At 38.6% G+C, this 20,294-nt stretch overlaps 3 protein-coding genes across 3 annotated transcripts in view; 2 read left to right on the top strand and 1 right to left on the bottom strand.

Moving 5' to 3' along the window:
- The first annotated feature begins 767 nt into the window (after positions 1-767).
- On the top strand, positions 768-2,807 carry LOC119694378. The gene is made up of 2 exons (XM_048623292.1): positions 768-1,515; positions 1,813-2,807. The coding sequence occupies exons 1-2, from the start codon at positions 793-795 to the stop codon at positions 2,197-2,199; spliced, it is 1,110 nt and encodes a 369-aa protein (XP_048479249.1). The 5' UTR covers positions 768-792; the 3' UTR covers positions 2,200-2,807.
- Positions 2,808-7,576: 4,769 nt separating this feature from the next.
- On the top strand, positions 7,577-8,886 carry LOC105397302 (BRISC and BRCA1-A complex member 1). The gene is made up of 2 exons (XM_048623290.1): positions 7,577-7,789; positions 8,039-8,886. Exons 1-2 carry the CDS (start codon positions 7,719-7,721, stop codon positions 8,835-8,837), a joined length of 870 nt encoding a protein of 289 aa, XP_048479247.1. The 5' UTR covers positions 7,577-7,718; the 3' UTR covers positions 8,838-8,886.
- LOC105383921 (PH and SEC7 domain-containing protein) overlaps positions 8,884-20,294 on the bottom strand; it is a 47,741-nt gene continuing 36,330 nt past the window's right edge. The window contains exons 19-21 of the mRNA XM_048623291.1: positions 19,893-20,037; positions 12,992-13,114; positions 8,884-12,489 (exon numbers count right to left, since the gene is read on the bottom strand). Of these exons, the coding sequence (XP_048479248.1) occupies positions 12,379-12,489; positions 12,992-13,114; positions 19,893-20,037 (379 nt within the window). The 3' untranslated portion in view covers positions 8,884-12,378. The remainder of the gene's footprint in view (positions 12,490-12,991; positions 13,115-19,892; positions 20,038-20,294) is intronic.

Raw genomic sequence — 20,294 nt, 5'->3', positions numbered from 1 at the left:
TCTCTGAGGCCCTTTCGAAGCTTGGTGGCGGCGCGAAGGTGATCCGTCGGCCGTACCTACCCGCTGAGGGTAGGCCGACTTCACCTAATCGAGCTCAACCGAGAGGGGCATCGAATTTTCGTGTGCCCAGTGTCGCTGCCTTCACCCGCCCTCAGGCTGCTGCTCAGGCCTCGAGATCTAAACCCCCCCAAGCTGGGAAACGATCAGACGGTCAGCGCAACCGCCAGCAGCGGCGCCGTGACGATGGCCGCTCCCGCCGCCGGCAATGACTCCTTCCGAGGGGGTCAACTTCGCCGATATTTTGCAGCGTGGTCGGCACGACGTGCTCCCCCTCATATTTTAAAGGTAATTCAGGGATATCGTATCCCATTTATATTAAAACCTCCGCTGAGGAGACTGAGCAACCAAAGCGGCTTCCCTCTGGACTACTCTTCAGAAATGCAGATGGAGGTGCAGAAGATGGCAGCGCAGGGTGTGATCGAACGCGCTTCACAGGGCCCCGGCTTCGAGTCTCATCTGTTTCTGGTGAAGAAGTCAGACGGCTCCCATCGACCTGTGCTCAATCTAAAAGCACTCAACAATTTCCTGGTTTCTGGGAAATTCCGGCTTGTCAACATGTACAAGGTAGCATATTTTCTCCAACCCAACGACTGGATGATGAAGATAGACTTGAGCCAGGCATACTTCCACGTGCCAGTAGCAGAATCGCATCGCCGGTTCCTGAGGTTTGTAGCACCATGCGGACATCCCTCCAGGTGTCCAGAGAATCCTCCCCAACATTGTGTATGGCAAATGACCAGCCTACCGTTTGGCCTAGCAAGTGCACCCAGAACCTTCGCCACTCTCTCGAACTGGGTGGCACAGCAGTTAAGGCTCAGAGGGATGAGGGTTCTGGTATACCTGGACGACTACCTTTTGGTAAACCAGTCCCGCCGCCGGCTACGGGACCATGCTCATCAAGCCAAAGCCCTGCTACACGAGCTGGGCTGGGTAATAAACAAAGGGAAGTCGTCGGCACAACCAGTTCAGAATATCGAATTTCTAGGTATCGAATGGAGCACGGTACAGAACATCAAGTCATTACCACGCGAGAAGCTCTTCAAACTACAGGGTTGCCTAGAGAAGTTTCTGGTTGCACCTGCTTGGTCACCGCTAGATCTGCAGAAGCTGGTGGGTTGGCTAAACTTTGCCAGTTTCATAGTTCCGTACGGCAGAATCAACTTCCGCAGCCTGTTGACACTGATGCAGAGGGCGGTCCGCGAAGGGATTTCAGTGGCCCCCACTGCCCAGGCAGTTGTCGACCTTCAGTGGTGGATGAACCACTTCAAAGAGGTGAGCGAAATCTGGCTTCAACCTCCCACGCACTTCATAGTGACAGACGCATCAGACGTCGGTTGGGGAGCGTACGTGGATGGCCATTACCTGCAGGGTCCATGGCTGGCACAAGAAACTTCGTTCCGAGCCAACAGGAAGGAATTGCTAGCCATATCATTTGTTCTCCAGAACATGGCCCAGGTATTCGCAGACAAAACTATACTGGTTCAGAGCGACAATCAGACGGCGCTGGCCTATCTGCGCAACCAGGGGGGCACCCGCTCCGAGTCATTGTTAAGTATAGCAAGGAACATTTACACCCACTTAATGACCCATCGCATTCATCTGATGACGAGTTACATTCCAGGCCCGCTCAACTCTGTAGCGGACAGTCTGTCGAGGTTCAAAGCACTCCCAGAGTGGCATCTTCTTCCAATAGCGACCAGATTGATATTTCGCAAGTGGGGAATACCAATAATAGATCTATTTGCTTCACAGAACGCTCACGTAGTTCCCCGATATGTAACGCGAGACCTGAGAGATCCAGCAGCAGACTTCCACGATGCCTTCAGCAGAACTTGGACTTACAAGCTGGCGTGGATATTCCCGCCACCGTGCCTGATGCATCAGGTGTTGTACGCGATGAACCAAGCGCAAGGCAAGTACATAGTGATCTGTCCTCGGTGGCTGAATGTGTTTTGGAGGGCGGACCTAAAAGCAAGGGCACTATGTCCACCCTTCACGATTCACAACCTGCACAGAGTGTTGAAGGACACTACCACAGGTCAACCTCCTCCACAGGTAGACCGCCTAGTATTAGAGGCATGGCTGATTCGGGGTGGGACGAGCTGCTACATGACTGGTCCCCTTCACAAAGGTCACTAGTAGAATCTAGCTGGAGACCATCTACTCTGAGAACGTACAAACAATGCTGGCTTAGATGGAGTTCATGGTGTAGATCATCAAACGTTAATCTTAAAGATCCTGGACCTGGTGGCATCGCCAAGTACTTAGTTTATTTGCACAAGACACTTCATCTCAGCTACAGAACAATCCTTGTACATAAATCTGTAGTAACTAACTTTTGTAGACCGCAGGATACTGCTATTTTAAGCTCACACACATTAGTTAGACAAGTACTCAAAGGCATAGCCAATGAAACATGTGCTAAGACTAAAGTAAATAAGCCTCCTATTTGGAATCCCCAGCTGGTCATAGACTGGCTAGTTCATAATGATCCGATTTCGGACAATTTATTTGATATTTCCAGAAGGTGTGCTATCCTGTTGCTGCTAGCTTCCGGGAGGCGGGTCCATGACCTAACGCTACTCTCGGTAGCCCCTGATCACATGGAGGATCACGACGGCCGCATCACTTTCTGGCCCAAGTACGGGTCAAAGACAGACTGCCTCGCCCGCAGACAGTCTGGATGGGAACTGTCATCAGGTCCTCATGCAAATATTGACCTTGTTCGATGGCTTCGCCGACTGGTAGAGTTATCTGCCCCACGCCGCGCTCAGGCGGAGACCTCCAGCCTCTTCGTGACGACGTGCGGCGCCCCGCGGGCTGCGAGCCGCACTGTCATCGGCGGCTGGGTGCGCACGGTGCTAAGTGAAGCTGGGATCCACGACGCACCAGGCTCTACTAGATCAGCTGTTGCATCCTTGAGTTGGGTTCAAAATTTTCCAGTTGAGGACATCCTTGCTCGTGGTAACTGGACCTCTCAAAACACCCTGCTCAGATATTATAAAAGGCCGTTAGCCCGGTCTACAAGTGATACAGCATCTGCCATGACTAATTGCTTCAAACCTGTATAATTCCAAATTTTGATTTATTACCTACACTTATTGATTGTATTATACCAATCCATGTGAACTTTTTGTTTCAAATTAATAACTTATTAAGCTTACGCATTATACTTGCATATGATTGTTGATTTAAGTTGATTTCCCTACACATCACATTCTGATCATTTCTGATGTACCTAACTACCTAATTTGAATAAAGAAATATTATTATTTTTTCTTTAGAAATGTTGTTTTCTATTCATTACAACAACCTGTATGTAGGACATCCTAATTAGTATATCCTTATCACTAACAATAAGGGTCACAGTTGGTTTTCTCTCCACCATGCGATAATAAACACATCTCACAATGTTTACATAGGTTTCAGACAGGCTCAGACTACATAATAGAAGCATTTTTCCTGAAATAAAAATGACATATTATGTATCTAGCCTGTCTGAAACCTATTCATTTCTGCATGGTGATATTACAACTGAGGGCGCGCGGGCAGTCGCACGCTATTTATAGCTTACCCGCACCTTGCAATTAATGGTGGAGAGAATAAATGGCGCATATTTTATTGTAAATGTGACCCTTATGATGCCGAAAATGCAGAGAAAGTCAAAATGCCTATCTCACAATGTTTACATAGGTTTCAGACAGGCTAGATACATAATATGTCATTTTTATTTCAGGAAAAATGCTTCTATTATTTTTGTGGAAGAAAATATTGGCAAGACTACTTAGAAAGGTCTGTTCCTGATATTTTTCTGTTATCGCATGGTGACCGAGTCTCCATGTTGACTTATGTAGAGTAGCGGGAATAGCGGGACCTAAAGTGACTTATTGAGTAGAGTCAAACTGCAGGTTAGTAGGTAAATAACCTAAATAGGTTGGTAGAGGTAAGTACCTCCTTAACTGTACTCTGGGTAGGTAGTGCGAATCTTTAAAGTTACGTTACTTTAAATTAACTTACGACTTCCTACTTCTACTTCTTCTTTGACGACCGAATGGCGTAGTGGTTAGTGACCCTGACTACTGAGCCGATGGTCTCGGGTTCGATTCCCGGCTGGGGCAGATATTTGTTTAAACACAGATATTAAATTTGTTCTCGGGTCTTGGATGTGCCCGTTAAATGGCAATAGACCCGCCCCCTATTACATTGGGACTAACATAACACTCTGGCGAAAAGTGGGAGCAGCAATGCACCTCTGTCTACCCCGCAAGGGAGTACATTAGTACAAGGCGTGAGTGCGTGTGTGTGTGTGTGTGTGTGTTCCTACTTCTACCAGGTCGAATATAAACTAACTTCGTTACTTACTTGTTCTTATACGTATTGTATGCATACAGCCTTGAATATTGTGTTAAGTCATTAATGGGCTCTTTGACAAAGTTTACTTACTTTTAGAGCCTTTCAAAGCTCATTGCCACTAAATTCACGCGATCATAAATTAAAACTAGTCGTAAAATATATACCTACAAGAATCACTAAAATCAAACTAACCGTACGTATTATTCCACTGCAAGACATAATGGGCCTCCTTCAAGACTATGGAGGAGCTATTGTTATTGGTACCTAGGTAATTTAATCTGTTTTTAAACAAAACTTATCTGCCCCGGTCGGGATCGCATCCGGGATATTCCGCAAAGCAGTCAGGCAAACTAACCATTACACCATCTAGTCGCATCTAACAGGTCCCTATATACTAAGGTGTGGTATCTACTTACGAACTCAGTAAGTAAATCACTTAACTAGGTCCCAAAACTCAAGCATTCCAGGAAATGAAAAGTGAAAAGTTGCAGTAGATTAGGCTCCTCCGACCCATTTAGCGGACCCTTTTTATCACGTGCTACCCGTTATGCTAACTGAAAACATTTCACGTTCCGTTACACTCGAATGTTTTGGCCCAACTGCGGCTCTTCCTTAAGATTTTAAGATCGAAGCCGTTAAATAAATCCGACTAATCGCCTGCCCCGGCGGCGGGAAGGTCTCGCATTGTCCAGACATTCAATGCCTCCATTGTCTACAGAGCAGTAGCCTTCATTCTAATACGACCTTACAACCAGCCGAGCTCTCACCAAAATCTCGGCCGAAGCTCTTCAGGTTTAAAGTTGTGTTTCCTGTGGCTTGTAGGTGGGGTAAAAGCAGACAAGATTGATGTAACGGTCGGAATTCGCGCACGTGCTACGCCGGGTGTCTTCGACGACTATGGCGAGCTTCTTCGCAAAAAACCGTTGAATCGGCTACTTTTAATACAAACATTACCTTTTCATCGTGTGAATTGTACTGTCGATGTCGATGTAAAAGTGAATCTTGTTTGATTGCATTTGTTTTTCCTTGTAAGCTCAGTAAATAGCGAGATGATTTTTTTACAGATAGGTAGGGTAGGTACCTACTTCTACATTTTATTTGGCACTTACCAACTAATATAATTTATCAGTTTCGGATATCGGACCCTTGGTATGTAGAATGGGTACCTAAGTTAAAAATGGAATAACGAACTACCTAGGAAAAAGCCTATCTAAGTTCCAACCAAGGACATAACTAGAAAACTTATTCCTATAGAGGTAAAATATCATTTTTGTTGCATAATAACTCGATCTATCACTGCCTGTACAAAAAGCGAACTGCATTGTTATATTTTTTATAGATCCGTAAAGTAAGTTCGTCTTCTTCAATGATAAATAGAGTTTGAAAAGAATTCTTTGTACAATGCTGTTCCATTTTAAAACGCGGATTCAGTGTTGAATAGCCAATCTTTGATTTATCTTCCGACTGGTTTAAATTTGTCGTAAGCAGCTGTGCTAGATTCCAATAAGGTAAACAAAATAGGATGGGCATATTAGAATAGTAAGTAATACTTCATTTATATCTAGTTAAAACATAAGATACTTAGTAAGTACCTAGTGTTCTTATCTGCTAGTACGTACCTAGGTACTAAAACTATTACCACTTTATGTAGTTGTGTGTGTGTACTTACCTATAGTACCTATCAAAGAAATCTACAGTAATAAATATCTATCCTAACGAATTAGTTAGCTAAAAATAATTAACTAAACCTATGTAACTAGACATAAACATGTAGGTATTGTAAGTAGGTAGTTAGTAGTACTTAACTATATTTTTTTATGTGACTAGACATTTCCATTCCACATGAAGTGTCTTTCAATCAGTTCAGCGAGTCACCTAGGAAGCTCGAGTTAATCGTATCAATATTATGCCTAACTCAGCGATTCTTCGGTCTCCAACATGACCTGCACCTGCATGGAATGCCCACATGAAAGGACAGCTAAGATGGTGTGGCCACCTAGCGCAGATGAACGACTCCAGATTGCTAAAATGTGAGCTGTCGAGTGAGAAACGGGGAGTCGGAGATCAGCATTAACGGTAGGTACAAGGATCGTGTGAGCTACACCTACTACCGAAGAGCCACCGGCTAGCCACTCTGCCGAGCACACGCCCGGAATTATAACTACCTGCCACTGCCACGGTATTGCCACGGCCTAGGTCGTGGAGGACAAAATCATTTTGTTACTAGTGGTGTTTTTCGGTGTTCGCTAGTTCTCGCGGTACACAGAATTTCTTACAGAAAGCTTGGATGACAAAAAATATATCGCACCTTCAGTATAAAAGGGGCTTAACTCTAAATTTCACGATACTGAGGTACAGTCATAGAAAGACCAAAAAAGGTATGCTCTTTCCGATGACCACGAAAACAGAGGCATTTTTATGATAGGATGAGAAATCCGATACTTCCGCCTCTATTATACGGGGACCTACCGCACCCTCCGCTTCGTGTAAGAGTGACGTAACCAGTGATGTGCCAACGGTGATATGGACAGGTCGTCGCAGGTTTAGTTTTATACAGGTTTAAAACCGATTGTTCCTCTTTAGTTCTGTACTTCTATTGTATTGTAATTCACCCTTTAGAAGAAAATAGGCTCATATCGTAAAACATCCATCAATCATTAAATTATTTTAGTGTTAAATAGACCTGTTGAGACATATAGCAATATTATTTAAAAAAAAAAACAGAATTAAAAAGGCCTAAGTATAAAATAGTCTTGTTAAAAGTATTGAGTTAAGAACAATAAAGGCTTAAGTAATACTAGCTTTTGGTTAAAAAATCATAAAATAATATTTATAGTACAAGAGCTTTACGTCTATTACATTAACAAAAAATAGACATCCCAGGCTTCATGAATAAAATATAACATAGTCTCATTTTCACCCATATTAGTTAAATCAATACTATCAAAGTTGAAAATGAAAATTTCCGGATCGTTTTTTGCGATTTGCCAACAATTAAGTTTTTTGAATTACGCCTCTATTATCCTGAGGGTGCGATATGTATCTAAACCTTATTCTGAGTGTAAGATAATTATTTTAGTCTGTGTAGCATTGACGTTAAAATGCCACAGATTATTTAAAAGCTTATAGCTGTCAGTGTCAGCTGTCAACTGCATCCAAAAATCCTACTGTTTTTGTTTGTATTTTACAACTTTTCAAATTAAATATCAGTTATAATCGTGTATGTTAGCGGTAGGAGGAGTATTTATTTTAATATATAACTATTATACCTACCAAACAGTCTGAGGAACATCATTAATACAACTATGGAATCTCCTGAGATATTATCATCTTGCACGTCTCGTTCGGCTTCTGAACCAGAGGATCAGGAAACTGGGTAAGATTTTGAACTGAAAGTTACATAGATGGTACCTATACATATTATTCGTAAGTATTAGCCAATGCATTGGGTTACTTGCCTACCCCAAAGGAAAGTACAACGATACAAAATACTATGGGGTTTGGTTGGTTAGACGTAATTGACCTCACTGTTTCATATTGTAAGAGTCTCTATGTGCCTATGTGTCTCTTTCGTCCATAAACCTTTTTACTGTCTAAATAATTAAGGTATCTGTTGCTTTTCCAGGAATTTAGAGACAACAACAGATAAACCTAATGAAAATTATATGGAACTACAAGAACAAGTCATTCAAAATCTTCGTAAGCCAAATGTCCCAAATGTTAACGTTCCTGAAAAGATTATAATATGTCTTGATGTCTGCTACGACAACCAGAACACTCTGTTCCGACTTGGAGATGGCACAACATTCACTCCTATCAATATGCTTAAACGGGTCTTAGACTTTTTCATACATTCTAAACATGCAATCAACAAGAGAACCGAATTTGCCCTGTTAGTTATGAAGGACACTGAGCCTATCTGGGTTCAACACTTCACCAACAATGTCAAAGAAGTGATAAGCAGCATAGATCACATAAACCCTGAAGGAAGCACATCGGAGCAGTTTGATTTCAAGAAAGTATTCAATATTTTAAAGCAAAAAGTGGAAATTCCTGCCTATAAGCAAGAGAAATGCATTGTAGCACCTTCACACATTGTTAGGATGATAGTATTGTTTGGCCGGTCCAACTGTCTCCCGATCATCCCGCAAGATGATGAATACTTTGCTTTCCTCAAGAACCAGCTTTACTTTTACATTGACATACTGTTTGCTCATGAAGACGACTGTGCTCTTTACAAATGTGAGGAAGTATATGACGCATTGCAAGATTTAGACAATGGATATTCCTTTGTTTTTGAAGTATCAAGAAATGCAGCCAAGATTCATGACAGCATTGCCAAGTTACTTGCTCACCCACTGCAGAGGCCTTTACAAAAGTGTACTGATTATGCTTTCGGTAGTAAACACAGATTATTGTCATAAGTATATTCAAAACAATTATATAGAAATGTAATAAAAAACTATAAAATAATTTTGCAATATTTATTCAGCTCTTCAAAGGGTTATGATTGGTACAAAAGAAAAAAACTAAAGCTATCATCATAACACTAAACTTTTAAATACTTACAAATTTATATTATGTACTTGGCTAGGTAATCGATGAATCTATATCCTTAGGACCTTTAATATTATGTATTTTCACACCACACCTCTCATACATATGGAAAAGCAGAATAATCATTACATTATGAATGTACTCGTTTATAAAAGCTTTTTATATAATTTGTAGATATTCAAAACTGAAAGCTGAGCTTTAGAACACAACTGTAACAAAGAATTAGTTTTCGAATTTATTGATACTGAAGGAATAACATAATTATTACTTGCAGTGTTGATAAATTCTTACTTTCTGACACAGCCAAACATTTAATTCCGTAAACTTATTAATAGAGGATTTATAATACTTTTTATCTAAATATCTATTTTAAATAGTACATAAGTCACTTAAATATCCTTGTGATAGTAAAGTTTTATGATGAATATTTGGCTTTTAAAATGATGTTTCTAATAGTCTTGACAACTTGTGAGGGGTGTTTACAATATTACTATAACTAATTACAGACCGGGGAACACGCCATCTTTATCGACATAGATTATATTACTTGTTTAATGTACGTCCCACCAATCACATCTTCGTGTGTAAGGCACATAGCGATATAGTGACGTTTATCTAAGACGATAAAGGTGCCAGCAGCCAGGACAGGTAGTTTTTTATGTATATTTAATTGTATTATATTTTTTTATATCAATAAGTAAGTAAAATCTATTTTTACTTTGAATAAAATTGAAGCAACATTTGAGTAAACAATATAAAAATAAACCGTTCATGAAAAGAAGCCATAAAAATATAATATTTACAATGATTATTATATAATATGTATTTTTAATAAGTAATTAAAAATAATACAAAAAGCTTTTGTCAATCAGTATGACTTGAATTCAAACTGAACACTATGCAATATATACAAATGAGATTACCTAAATTTAAAGCAATTTAAAAATACAATGAAAATATAACAACAAATAAAGCTCTTTTAACATCAACACATTCCACTCACACTTGATTTACAGCATTTCAAAGATTCCGGGATCACCTCAATCCAAACAATCATACAACTATTGTACAGTTATATTTGAGATCCTATGATTTTATTATTATTGTTGTCTAAAATTTGACACTGGTTGAATTACAAAAGAAATAAATAACTTCGCTTATCAGTCTCACAACTTTAAAATTTATTTACATAGATGTAAATGATGTAGTTGTCAATGTAATGTTTGTTTCCAAATCGCTTATAAAATTTTATTTTATCCTTATTTCTGGTTAAACAATATTATTTATATTATCATAGACCCATCATTATCATTATGTATTTGACTAAAGCTTCAAGCGGCGTGTATGGATGGATACCATTAAATTTTATGTATCAGCTGCATAGAATCATATTCAAAATATTCTTGTCCACAAGGTTACAAGTGTATCACTATATTACAAGGCTTTAAACATGAACTCTATATGTTTCCTAGTCCCCTATGCACTTAATACATCTAAGCAATTAACCCATAGAAATATTGAAAATAAAATCGTAACCAAACATTTCTTTATCAGGCCATTGACTTGAAATTGACAAGTTTGTCGCCACTATTTTCGAAGGTAGTTTCGATTTGTTACAGGTCGGATCGTTACGGACATTGTAAAGTATAAATTATTATAATTATTAAATAGCCTTGCTTCGGGAATCTTTATTTCCGTAACTACCTAATCTCCTTTACATTTTAATTTAAGCATAATGTCTATTTATCTATTAATTGTTACCATAAAATTTCTTTTTTACGGGATTTTCTCTCTGTATCTTTTTAAATACTTGAGCTAAAGTATCTTAAAGAGTATTTTCAAGCGTTATCTAGTTACAATTCCGAAGTTATTGACTGAAATAAACAAGTAAATTTATTTACAAAACTGTATGAGTATCTTCCTTTGGGGCATAATTATATTCCGAGCAGAATCTAATGTACATTTAGTGAAATAAACATACTGCATGTACCTATATGAAACGGAACTTCATTCTGTAAGGAAGACCAGACTAGATTGGCATTAATCATGTAGAAACCAAAATCTTTTTTATTTATTAAAGCGTTACCTATCATATAACTAACGCCGCATTTTGTGATTGTCAAATCATGAAACATGGAATGTTCAGCAATTTCAGTCTCTTTTTATGTGTATGAAACTTAATTACTTACAAGTTTTAATTAGACACGTCGATATAAATGAATACTTACTTATAATAAGTAGGTTAGTGTACAATTTTAAATTAAGACGTGCTGCATCTTTAAAAGAGAGCGTAACATACCTTTTTATACTCTTAACAATAAATTAAACAGAAATCAATGGCAATATACGAGTCATTAGTTAGTTCAAGTTATTGTATTTTAATAGAGTTTTCCTGTTTCAAGCTCGACTATTACAGCAGCCTTTTTAGGGAAAGTAAGTATCATTCAATGCTTATAAAATTCAAACACGAATGATACGGATAGCTTTGTTATTTGTGTGTTTAAAAATTAAGTATATTGCGGATAAGCGAAAAATAGTGAAGGTTAGTCTGTAACATATTGGTGAATCACTAGTTAATTACTATTGTAGCCTTGATTGGATATGATGTTCATGACTATTACAGGGTAGGCAATAAAGTCTGCAAGCAATTGGATAAATACCTACAGATATTATAGTACAGAACATTGAAACATAGAATTTTAAAAGCCGAGCGTTCTCGCTCTAGTTAGGTAGGGGTTACTGCTGTATAGTCGGTATCTTAGCATGCGGGATCGGGTGCACAGTAAACTGAAATTTATCTCGCTACATAACAATATAAGGGTTATGGCTGAGGAGTCTATTTAACACGCGATGGCGGGTGCGGGTGCACAGTAAACTGACATATCTCGCTACATATAAGGGTTATTGCTGAGGTGTCTATGTGTCTATCTAACAGCCTTGGCGGGCGTGCACTGTAAACTATGTCAGTTTACTGTGCACTCTCTCACTAGAGTTGAGGATTATTGCTCAGGAGTCTATCTAGCAGGCGAGGCTTGCGGGTTGGAGTGCACAGTGAACTGACATAAATTTATCTCGCTACATATAAAGGGTTATTGCTGAGGAATCTATCTGGCAGGCGAGGCGGGCGCGGCGGGTTGGAGTGCACAGTAAGGCTGTTTTTAACAGCATACGGATTTCATCACGCACGCAGGATGGCCGCCATTTTCCCGCATAATTCGTTTCTGTCATACGTATCACCGGGGCAATCCCGCGTACGTGATCAAATCTGCATGCTATATGCATCTCGCTAAATATAAGGGTTATTGCTATCCAGCAGGCGAGGCTTGCGGGTTGCAGTGCACAGTGAACTGACATTTATCTCGCTACAGTAAGGGTTATTGCTATCTAGCAGGCGGCGCAGAGCGGGTGTCAGGCGGGGGCGGGCGCGGGGCGCGCGGGGAGGGCGGGCGCGGCCTCGTCGGCGGTGGCGCCGGCGGCTCGGCCCCGCATCACTTGCACGTAGGTGCGGTAGCGCTTTATCTGTGGAATGGAGATTGATTTTATGTTGGACAAGTTGCTATAAGTGTCATATATAAAGTGAGAAAATAAGGAATACTTTTCAAAATGGCGGCCGGTCCTGAAGTGGGAGAACACAGCGAGCGTGGTATGTGCTATGGTTGGGTGACACAATAAGTTTTCACAATGTGTGCGATAAAGCACTGTGTGTATCATCCCGCAACCACCACGCTCGTCTTTTACACGCCGTTACGTGTACAGGGTGTACTAAGTCGAAAGGGGGCAGGGGTAGGGGTGACCGTGGGGGTCATCAGAAACAACTTATTTTTTACGACTTTTAAAAATATTTGCATTTCGATAAAAACTTTGTTGATCACGAGACTTCACTATCGAGAACCAGTTTATTTTTTCGCGAATTTTCAAATCTCGTAGAACAAAAGTTGTTCAGGATGAATCCCTGAGTCATCCCCTTTCGGCTAACTATACCGCTTTTACAACATCCTGTATACAGCATCAATCCCCTCACCTCGTATATAAGGTAGGCCTCCTTGTCTCTGGCGTGCGGCGAGGTGTCCCGCGCGTGTCGCATCGCGTTCAGTTCTTCTTCCAGACGCGCCGCCCGCTCCTCGTGAGCTTGTAGCTGCTCCCTCTGGCGGAGAAATATTGTGATTAGGTTTGTGATAGTGTACTAATGTTACAGCGAGTTTGAAGTCACATGCCGCTTTTACAGCAGCAAAGTTCCATGCGTGGCCTGTAAAATGGATGTCCCCGCATCTAACTCTTCAAGAGCAGTAGAGTCGGTCTCGAAAGTGAAACAACAGGGAGGCAAATGAGAGGCTAATTATTATTTAGGGTGCACAACTTTACTGTACACCTTTGGTAAGTATAACATACTCCTGCGCATACGTACCTATCCCTTTCTTTATCATGTGAGCTATACTAGGGTTTGTCACCGTGACGAAAAAATAGTCAGTCAGATTAGTTCTCAGTAGCTGACCACTCCGGGGACGTACACAGTGCAGAATGAAAATGACAGATGTCGTTTTGACCAATTTAATAAATTACACTCCCTGCGTCGTACATTATGTACTTCTGTACAGTATATTTATTATTAAGTACCATGTTGAGCTTGCAGTGCGTGCAGGCAGCAGCGGGCTGCAACTCGCTGCAGCCGACGGCGCCGGCCAGCGGGGGCGCCGAGTGCGCGCTAACACCAACGTTTATTGTCTCCACCCAACGAGCATTGCGAATCGCGATGTAATGACGTTTAACCGACCGGATGGCGCTGTTGTTAGTGACGCTTACCTACAGTTGTGCCGTGCATTTACGGGTTAGATCCACGGCCGGGACAGATATTTTGTCTCCAATCTTGGAGATTATGCTAATATTCATGTCCTACAGCATGGAAGTAGAAAAAAAGGCGGAAGGAATCCCGCTTACTAAAACACTGATGTCGATTCTGAAGGCAGAAATTCTAATTTTAACGCTGTCAAACTAAAAAATTTGCTAGCATAAAGTGACATTTACGGAAACAATCATAGAGTCGAATTTTAAACAAAGAAATTAAGGTTTTGACACCTCTAAATTTAGAATTTCTGCCTTCAGAATCGACATCACTGAGGCACCACAATGGCGGCGACATAAGAGTGTGTGGCTGCGTAGGAGCGACGTGATTGGCGCGCGGCGGCATACTGACTTACTTTGAGTGTTAATGTGTGTGTGTCGGCTCGTCGTAACAATGAAAGTTACTTACTTAGGGTGCCTCAGTTTTTATTTTTAGTTAGCGATATTCCTTCCGCCTTTTTTTCTACTTCCATGTCCTACAGTTTTTTTTTACGCGTGTGTTATTTTCGATTTTGTTTGTTTGTGATAAGTAAAGTAAAGTAAAAGTAAAATCATTTATTTGTTCCAGAATTTGGGTACATGAAAAGGTGTTATATACATAGCTGGATCCATCAAATTCAGCCCTATGGGCGTACAAATATTTACAATAATTATCTTATTCTATTAAAAAAAACTATTACAGTAGGTAATTATCACGAGAATAATATATACAAAAATATCAAATCATTAATTATTCATTAAAAAATTCATTAATTGAGTAAAAACAATTGGAAATTAAATATTTTTCTAATTTACTTTTGAATATTTCAATTTTTAAAGTTTTAAATTCATCAGGCAACTTATTATACACTCGTATGCACATACAGTATACATTGTTTTTATACAATTCTAATTTAGAGGTAGGAAAGTGTAATTTATGTTTATATCGTTCACCAGTACGACTGTTCATTTCCTTTTTGGTTTTAAATATTTCCGGGTGCTGTTTAACAAATAAACAAATCTCTTGGATGTAAATACATGGAAGTGGCAAAATATTTAGCTTCTTAAATAATGGTTTACAGGAATCCCTATAGTTAGCCAAGCACAACGATCTAATACACTTCTTTTGTGCTTTAAAAGTGCGGTCTACGTCTACTGAGTTTCCCCATATAATGATTCCGTATCGAAGTACTGAGCCTATATAGCCATGATAAGCACTAAGGGCGGCCTTCTTTGAAACTGTTTGCCTAATATTTTTCAATGCATATAAAAATTTGTCTATTTTAGTACATACCATTTGTATGTGCTCCTTCCAACTACAGTTCTTATCAAAGATTACACCTAAAAATTTTGTAGATTTTACTTCTTCTAGAGTTTCGTTTTTGTATTTAATTTTTAATGGTTCGATTCTTGCATTATAAGTACTAAATTGAATTAATTGTGTTTTATTTATATTTACATTTAAATTATTATATTCTAACCATCTAATGACTTGTTTTAGGACCTTGTTTATTTCGATGTGAAAAGTTTCCTTGTTAATGCACTCAATTGCTACTGTAGTATCATCAGCGTACAGTATGCTTGTATGTTCAATATTTAAAGGTAGATCATTAATATATAGAAGAAATAGCAGGGGTCCAAGAATGCTTCCTTGTGGCACACCATGTTTTATTTCTCTATATTCTGATCTGAAAGATTTTCTTATATTATTTTCCGTGTTATTAATTTCAACGCATTGTACTCTATCTGATAAGTAACTCTCTATCCATTTATATGCGTTACCCCTAATTCCATACTTATATAGTTTTTGTAGAAGTTTTTGGTGGGATACAAAATCGAAAGCCTTACTCATATCCAGAAAAAGTCCCGCGATAGGTTGACTTTTATTAAGGCTTTCCATTATTTCTTTAACTAAAGAAAAACAGGCAAAAGTTGTTGAGAATTTTTTCCGAAATCCAAACTGCTGGGAGGACAAAATTTGATATTTATTAATAAATGAATTTAATTTTTCATACATTACTTTTTCGAGAATTTTTGACATGATTGGAATAAGTGCTACTGGGCGATATTTATTTAAGTCTGTTTCATCTCCTGATTTGTGTTTTGGTTTGACAATGGTTTTTTTTAGATTTTGTGGAAAGATACCCTGCAATAATGATAGATTCATTATAAAAGTAAGGGGTGCGACTAATTCATGGCGGCACAACTTAACAATTTTTGTACATATATTATCATACCCTACTGCATTTGTATTCTTCAGTTGAGTAATTATTTTAATCATCTTATATTTATATTTATATTTTTATTATTTTCAATTATATTTATATTATTTTCAATTGTGTCTATAAAAAAATTATTGAATATTGTACAAATGTCATGAGGATTATTATAAGTTATATTTCCATGTGTTACTTTTTTAATGTCACTTTTCATATTATTATTTAGAATATTGTTGCTATTTATAATGTCCCATGATGCTTTGCACTTGTTCGTTGCCTTTGCAATCAATTCATTATTGCATTTTTTTTGTGCGCATTTTATTGTTTTTTTCAGAATTCGGCTATAATCTTTGAACTTTTTTTTCAAATAGGCTTTTTTTGTTTGTGTACTTTGATATTTATAATAATAGTTTCGTTTGGTCTTACAACTTATCTTAATACCATTAGATATCCAGTTAATACGTTTGTTTCTATTTGATATTTTTATTTTTTTATTGGAAAACATAGTTCAAAGAAGAGCATGACCAATTCCTGAAATGAATTAAAGGCGGAATTTGTATTTGTCTTATCATAAACTTCAGAAAAGGTCAATGACTTCATGGCATCTTGGAATTTTACCATATTTTGTTGACTGAAATCGCGTTTATTTTCGAACCAATAACAAATAAATGGTAGTTATTTAGTAGACTAATTAATTCTTGAGAGTTTTTATTTACTACTAGTGTGTTGATATTCCAATCTCCACAAAGAATTAACCTTTTCCTTGATCTTTCAGTAAAGTAGTGTAGTAGTTTTTCTAAAGTATCCAGAAAGGTTTGAGGGTTTGACGTTGGTGTCCTATATATACAGATAATAACTATATTATAGTCAGTCAACTCAATGCCACAGCTCTCAAAGATCAAGTTTATCTTTAGCTCTTTTGGTATATCTATTTCTTTGTATCTTAGTGAATTTTTGACAAGTATAGCTGTTCCCCCTCTTTTTTCTGATTTACGGGAATAAAAGGCGGCTTTTTGGAAGTTTTTCAAACGAAAATTAATTTCTTCTCCTGATTTTATAAAAGTTTCACTTAGACATATTACGTCCAACTCCACATTGCAATCGGCCAAATCTTCAATAAGTACATTTAATTCATCTTGCTTACTTATTGCACTGGCTATGTTTTGATGATAAATAGTAAGTTTATTTTCGTTATCTGTATTGGGCACGAAAAAATATCGACTCTTGATGCATTTCTGGCAATTTATTTGTTTTGCTTATTATTTTATTATTTAATTGTTTCTTAAAAAACCACGGTATCGTACCTTTTTTGTCCTGATGCTGACTTATTCTTTTACTATTCTGATATTTGTGAAAAAACCACGGTATCGTTCCTTTTTTGTGTATCATATTTTTTGTAGTTTGTTCTGATATTCGTTCTTTAATGTTTTTTATAAATTTGTTTTCGTACTCTAGAGAGTCAATTTCTATGTTTATTTTATTGCAAATAGTATGCTTGTTTATTGACTGATTTGAATTAAATCTTATGAATTTTACATGCGGATTATTGTTACATATTATTTCAAGTTTCGAATTTACGATGTTTTTATTTAGGTATCTAGATTTAAGTATTTCTAGTTGGTTTTGTGTAGCTTAGGTAGTGCAGTCGATAGTTCATCTATTAGTTTAGAACTGCTTTTATCGTTTGCTCCTACACTTATTATTACCCTATCATCAATTCCTAGATCATGTTCCAAAGTGGCAAAGAAATCACTTTCTGAAAGTATACTAGATGATTCTGCATTTGGCTTTACAAAAGAGATACATTTAAAACGATCATTCCAGTGTTTTTTTCGAAGGGCCATTAGATTAGGAGTTATACCGGTAATTTGCTCATCACCATAACAACTTTGTTTTTCTGTTCTTTCTGTGATTCCAGCTGTTTAGGTTTCATGTCTTTATCGACGGAAGGTCCTATATTCTCAGTCTTCAATTTAGTGCCGTTTACATTTTTGTGACCTGGAAGTCTTGGTTCTTCTCCTAAGGTCGCTGACTGTTTGATTTGTTCCTGTAGTGATTCTAATTCTGGTTCATCTGTCTCTGATTCAAAAAGTAGGTTAGGCATAGTTTTGTTGTTTATATTATTACTCTTCTTCTGTTTTTTTATTTTTTTGATGTTAGCGTTCGGTGTAAGACATAATTTTGTTAACTGGTCAACTTTCTTCTTATATTTTGTTAATTCATTTTTTAAACAATAATTTTCAGTTAACATGGCCTCTATCTCACATTCAGCTGACTTTAGCTGCATTTCTAAATTTGTAATTTTTTCTTTGACATGCTCTAGTTCATTTGTCGTCTTAGCATTGCGGATCTCTGAACAGCTACTACTTCGGGGTAAGTTACTCGTACTATTTTTATTAGGTGTGTCAGAATTTGGTGGACTGTAATCTACTTCACTTTCAGAGTCCAGACCTTCTGATAGTGACTCAAAAGAATTGTTTGTCGGAATATTCACCACGATTTCTTTCCTCCGCTGTGTGACGTTTTGGTTGGTCATCGTAGGAGAATGAGAAGTTTTTTTAATAGGGGATGGTTCTTCCAAAGGTGTGATGTTTGTGCATATTGTTGATAGATTGTTAATATCGTTGTATGTAGAAGAATTTCCGGTTTTATTTGACTGCATCTTTGACTTATTATCGATTATAGTAGCCGATGGTGTAGGCTTTTTTGGTAATGGAGTACTTGATTTTTTACTACATTTTATACATTTCCAGGTCGCTTTCTTCCCTGTTTCCATGATTTGGTATCGTTTCCTTGGTACGCCTGAACATTCATTTTCTAGGCATAATATTTGTTTACAGGTAACGCACTTTAAATAGTCGTTTCTTCGACAATTACTCTGGCATCCCGCACAACAATAGATGTTAGGAGGCATCTTGCAGTATTTTCGTGTAATGGAACGCAATTATACAAGTTTTTTTTGATATGGCAACACTTGAAACGACTTGTCATATCAAATTACTCTGTGAATGTCATTATTCTGCTTTCTCAAATGTCAGAGTTGTTGTGTTGTGCTTGCGCATGCGCCGAATTTTGGTCGTTAATTGGTTATAATTTTCAAAAATACGTATGTGTTTCAAAAATTTAACCGTTTAGATTGATTCCAAGTTGAAATATTTGTGATAAATAATGATGATACAGGCGAGCTCACCAGTTACGAATGTCTGGAATCCCGTTGCGCCGGTTAGTTGGATGTTTTCACAATAGTTTTGTTGCTGAACGATGAATTTAAATTGGTATTTTCTATTTAATTGAATAAGAGGCACACAAAAGCCTTGTTTACGTTTTTGACGTCCGTCACGTGATTAATGATAATGTAGGTTTGTTGTAATGTAGGTTGTTTGTGTAAATTACAGATAGGTATAGTGACATACCATGTTGATCTTGCAGTGCGTGCAGGCAGCAGCGGGGCTGAAACTCGGTGCGAGCCGACGGCGCCGGCCAGCGGGGGCGCCGAGTGCGCGCTAACACCAACGTTTATTGTCTCCACCCAACGAGCATAGCTCGAATAGCGATGTAATGACGTTTAACCGACCTAGATGGTGCTGTTTTTAGTAACTAAAGGCCTTTGCATCTACAATCAATACCAATCTCTGCCGCCGGCCATCAAGGTGCGAGAGCGTGAGACAAATATAAAAAGGGCAATGTCCGTTTTTCGCGATGATGACACTTGTGGCGAGTATTCCGGGTTAGATCCACAGCAGGTTCAGATATTTGGTCTCGGTTCATGGCCATTATCTATGCCAATATCCCTTCAGTCTTGATTTTTTATTAGTATGGGTGGGTTTGTTTCGTTTTTTGCCTGTGTATATTCGACCAGGAAGGCAAGTATTATTAATATCATACCATGTTGAGCTTGGAGTGCGTGCAGGGCAACAGCGGTCGCTGGAACTTGCGCTGCGAGCCGACGGCGCCGGCCAGCGGGGGCGCCGAGTACGCGCCGCAAACGAAGTTAATTGTCTCTACCCAGGAGCATAGCTCTTTGGAGTCGCTGGGGGAAACGAAATACACTTTATTAGGGTCTTTTCAGTGCGACGCCGTTGACCTACGCGGACATCCGCGACGAACGGTAAAACATTACAGCGCGTTCAGAGTGACGTGGAGCTGTCCACGTCTCGGAGAGCGACGAATTCATCCGCGACGGATGCAAAACCTTTTCAGCGTGTGGACGGTTCGCGTCGCACTGAACCGGGTCTAAGGTTTCCGCGTATGCTCAGATCTTTTTCGAGTGTCTGTGACAAATTCTAG

This window comes from Plutella xylostella, chromosome 9, assembly GCF_932276165.1.
Source record: "Plutella xylostella chromosome 9, ilPluXylo3.1, whole genome shotgun sequence".
NCBI classification, from domain to species: domain Eukaryota; kingdom Metazoa; phylum Arthropoda; class Insecta; order Lepidoptera; family Plutellidae; genus Plutella; species Plutella xylostella.
Note: the sequence above shows the minus strand (reverse complement) of the source record. Positions and strands in the feature narration are given on the sequence as shown.

What these genes read in the sequence shown, in the direction of transcription:
- LOC105397302 (XM_048623290.1), top strand. Translation starts at nt 7,719, where the DNA reads ATGGAATCTCCTGAGATATTATCATCTTGCACGTCTCGTTCGGCTTCT. An exon ending in CCAGAGGATCAGGAAACTGG is followed by an intron (nt 7,790 to 8,038) that starts GTAAGATTTTGA and finishes TTGCTTTTCCAG; the next exon opens with GAATTTAGAGACAACAACAG.
- LOC119694378 (XM_048623292.1), top strand. Translation starts at nt 793, where the DNA reads ATGACCAGCCTACCGTTTGGCCTAGCAAGTGCACCCAGAACCTTCGCC. An exon ending in TTCTCCAGAACATGGCCCAG is followed by an intron (nt 1,516 to 1,812) that starts GTATTCGCAGAC and finishes TTTGCTTCACAG; the next exon opens with AACGCTCACGTAGTTCCCCG.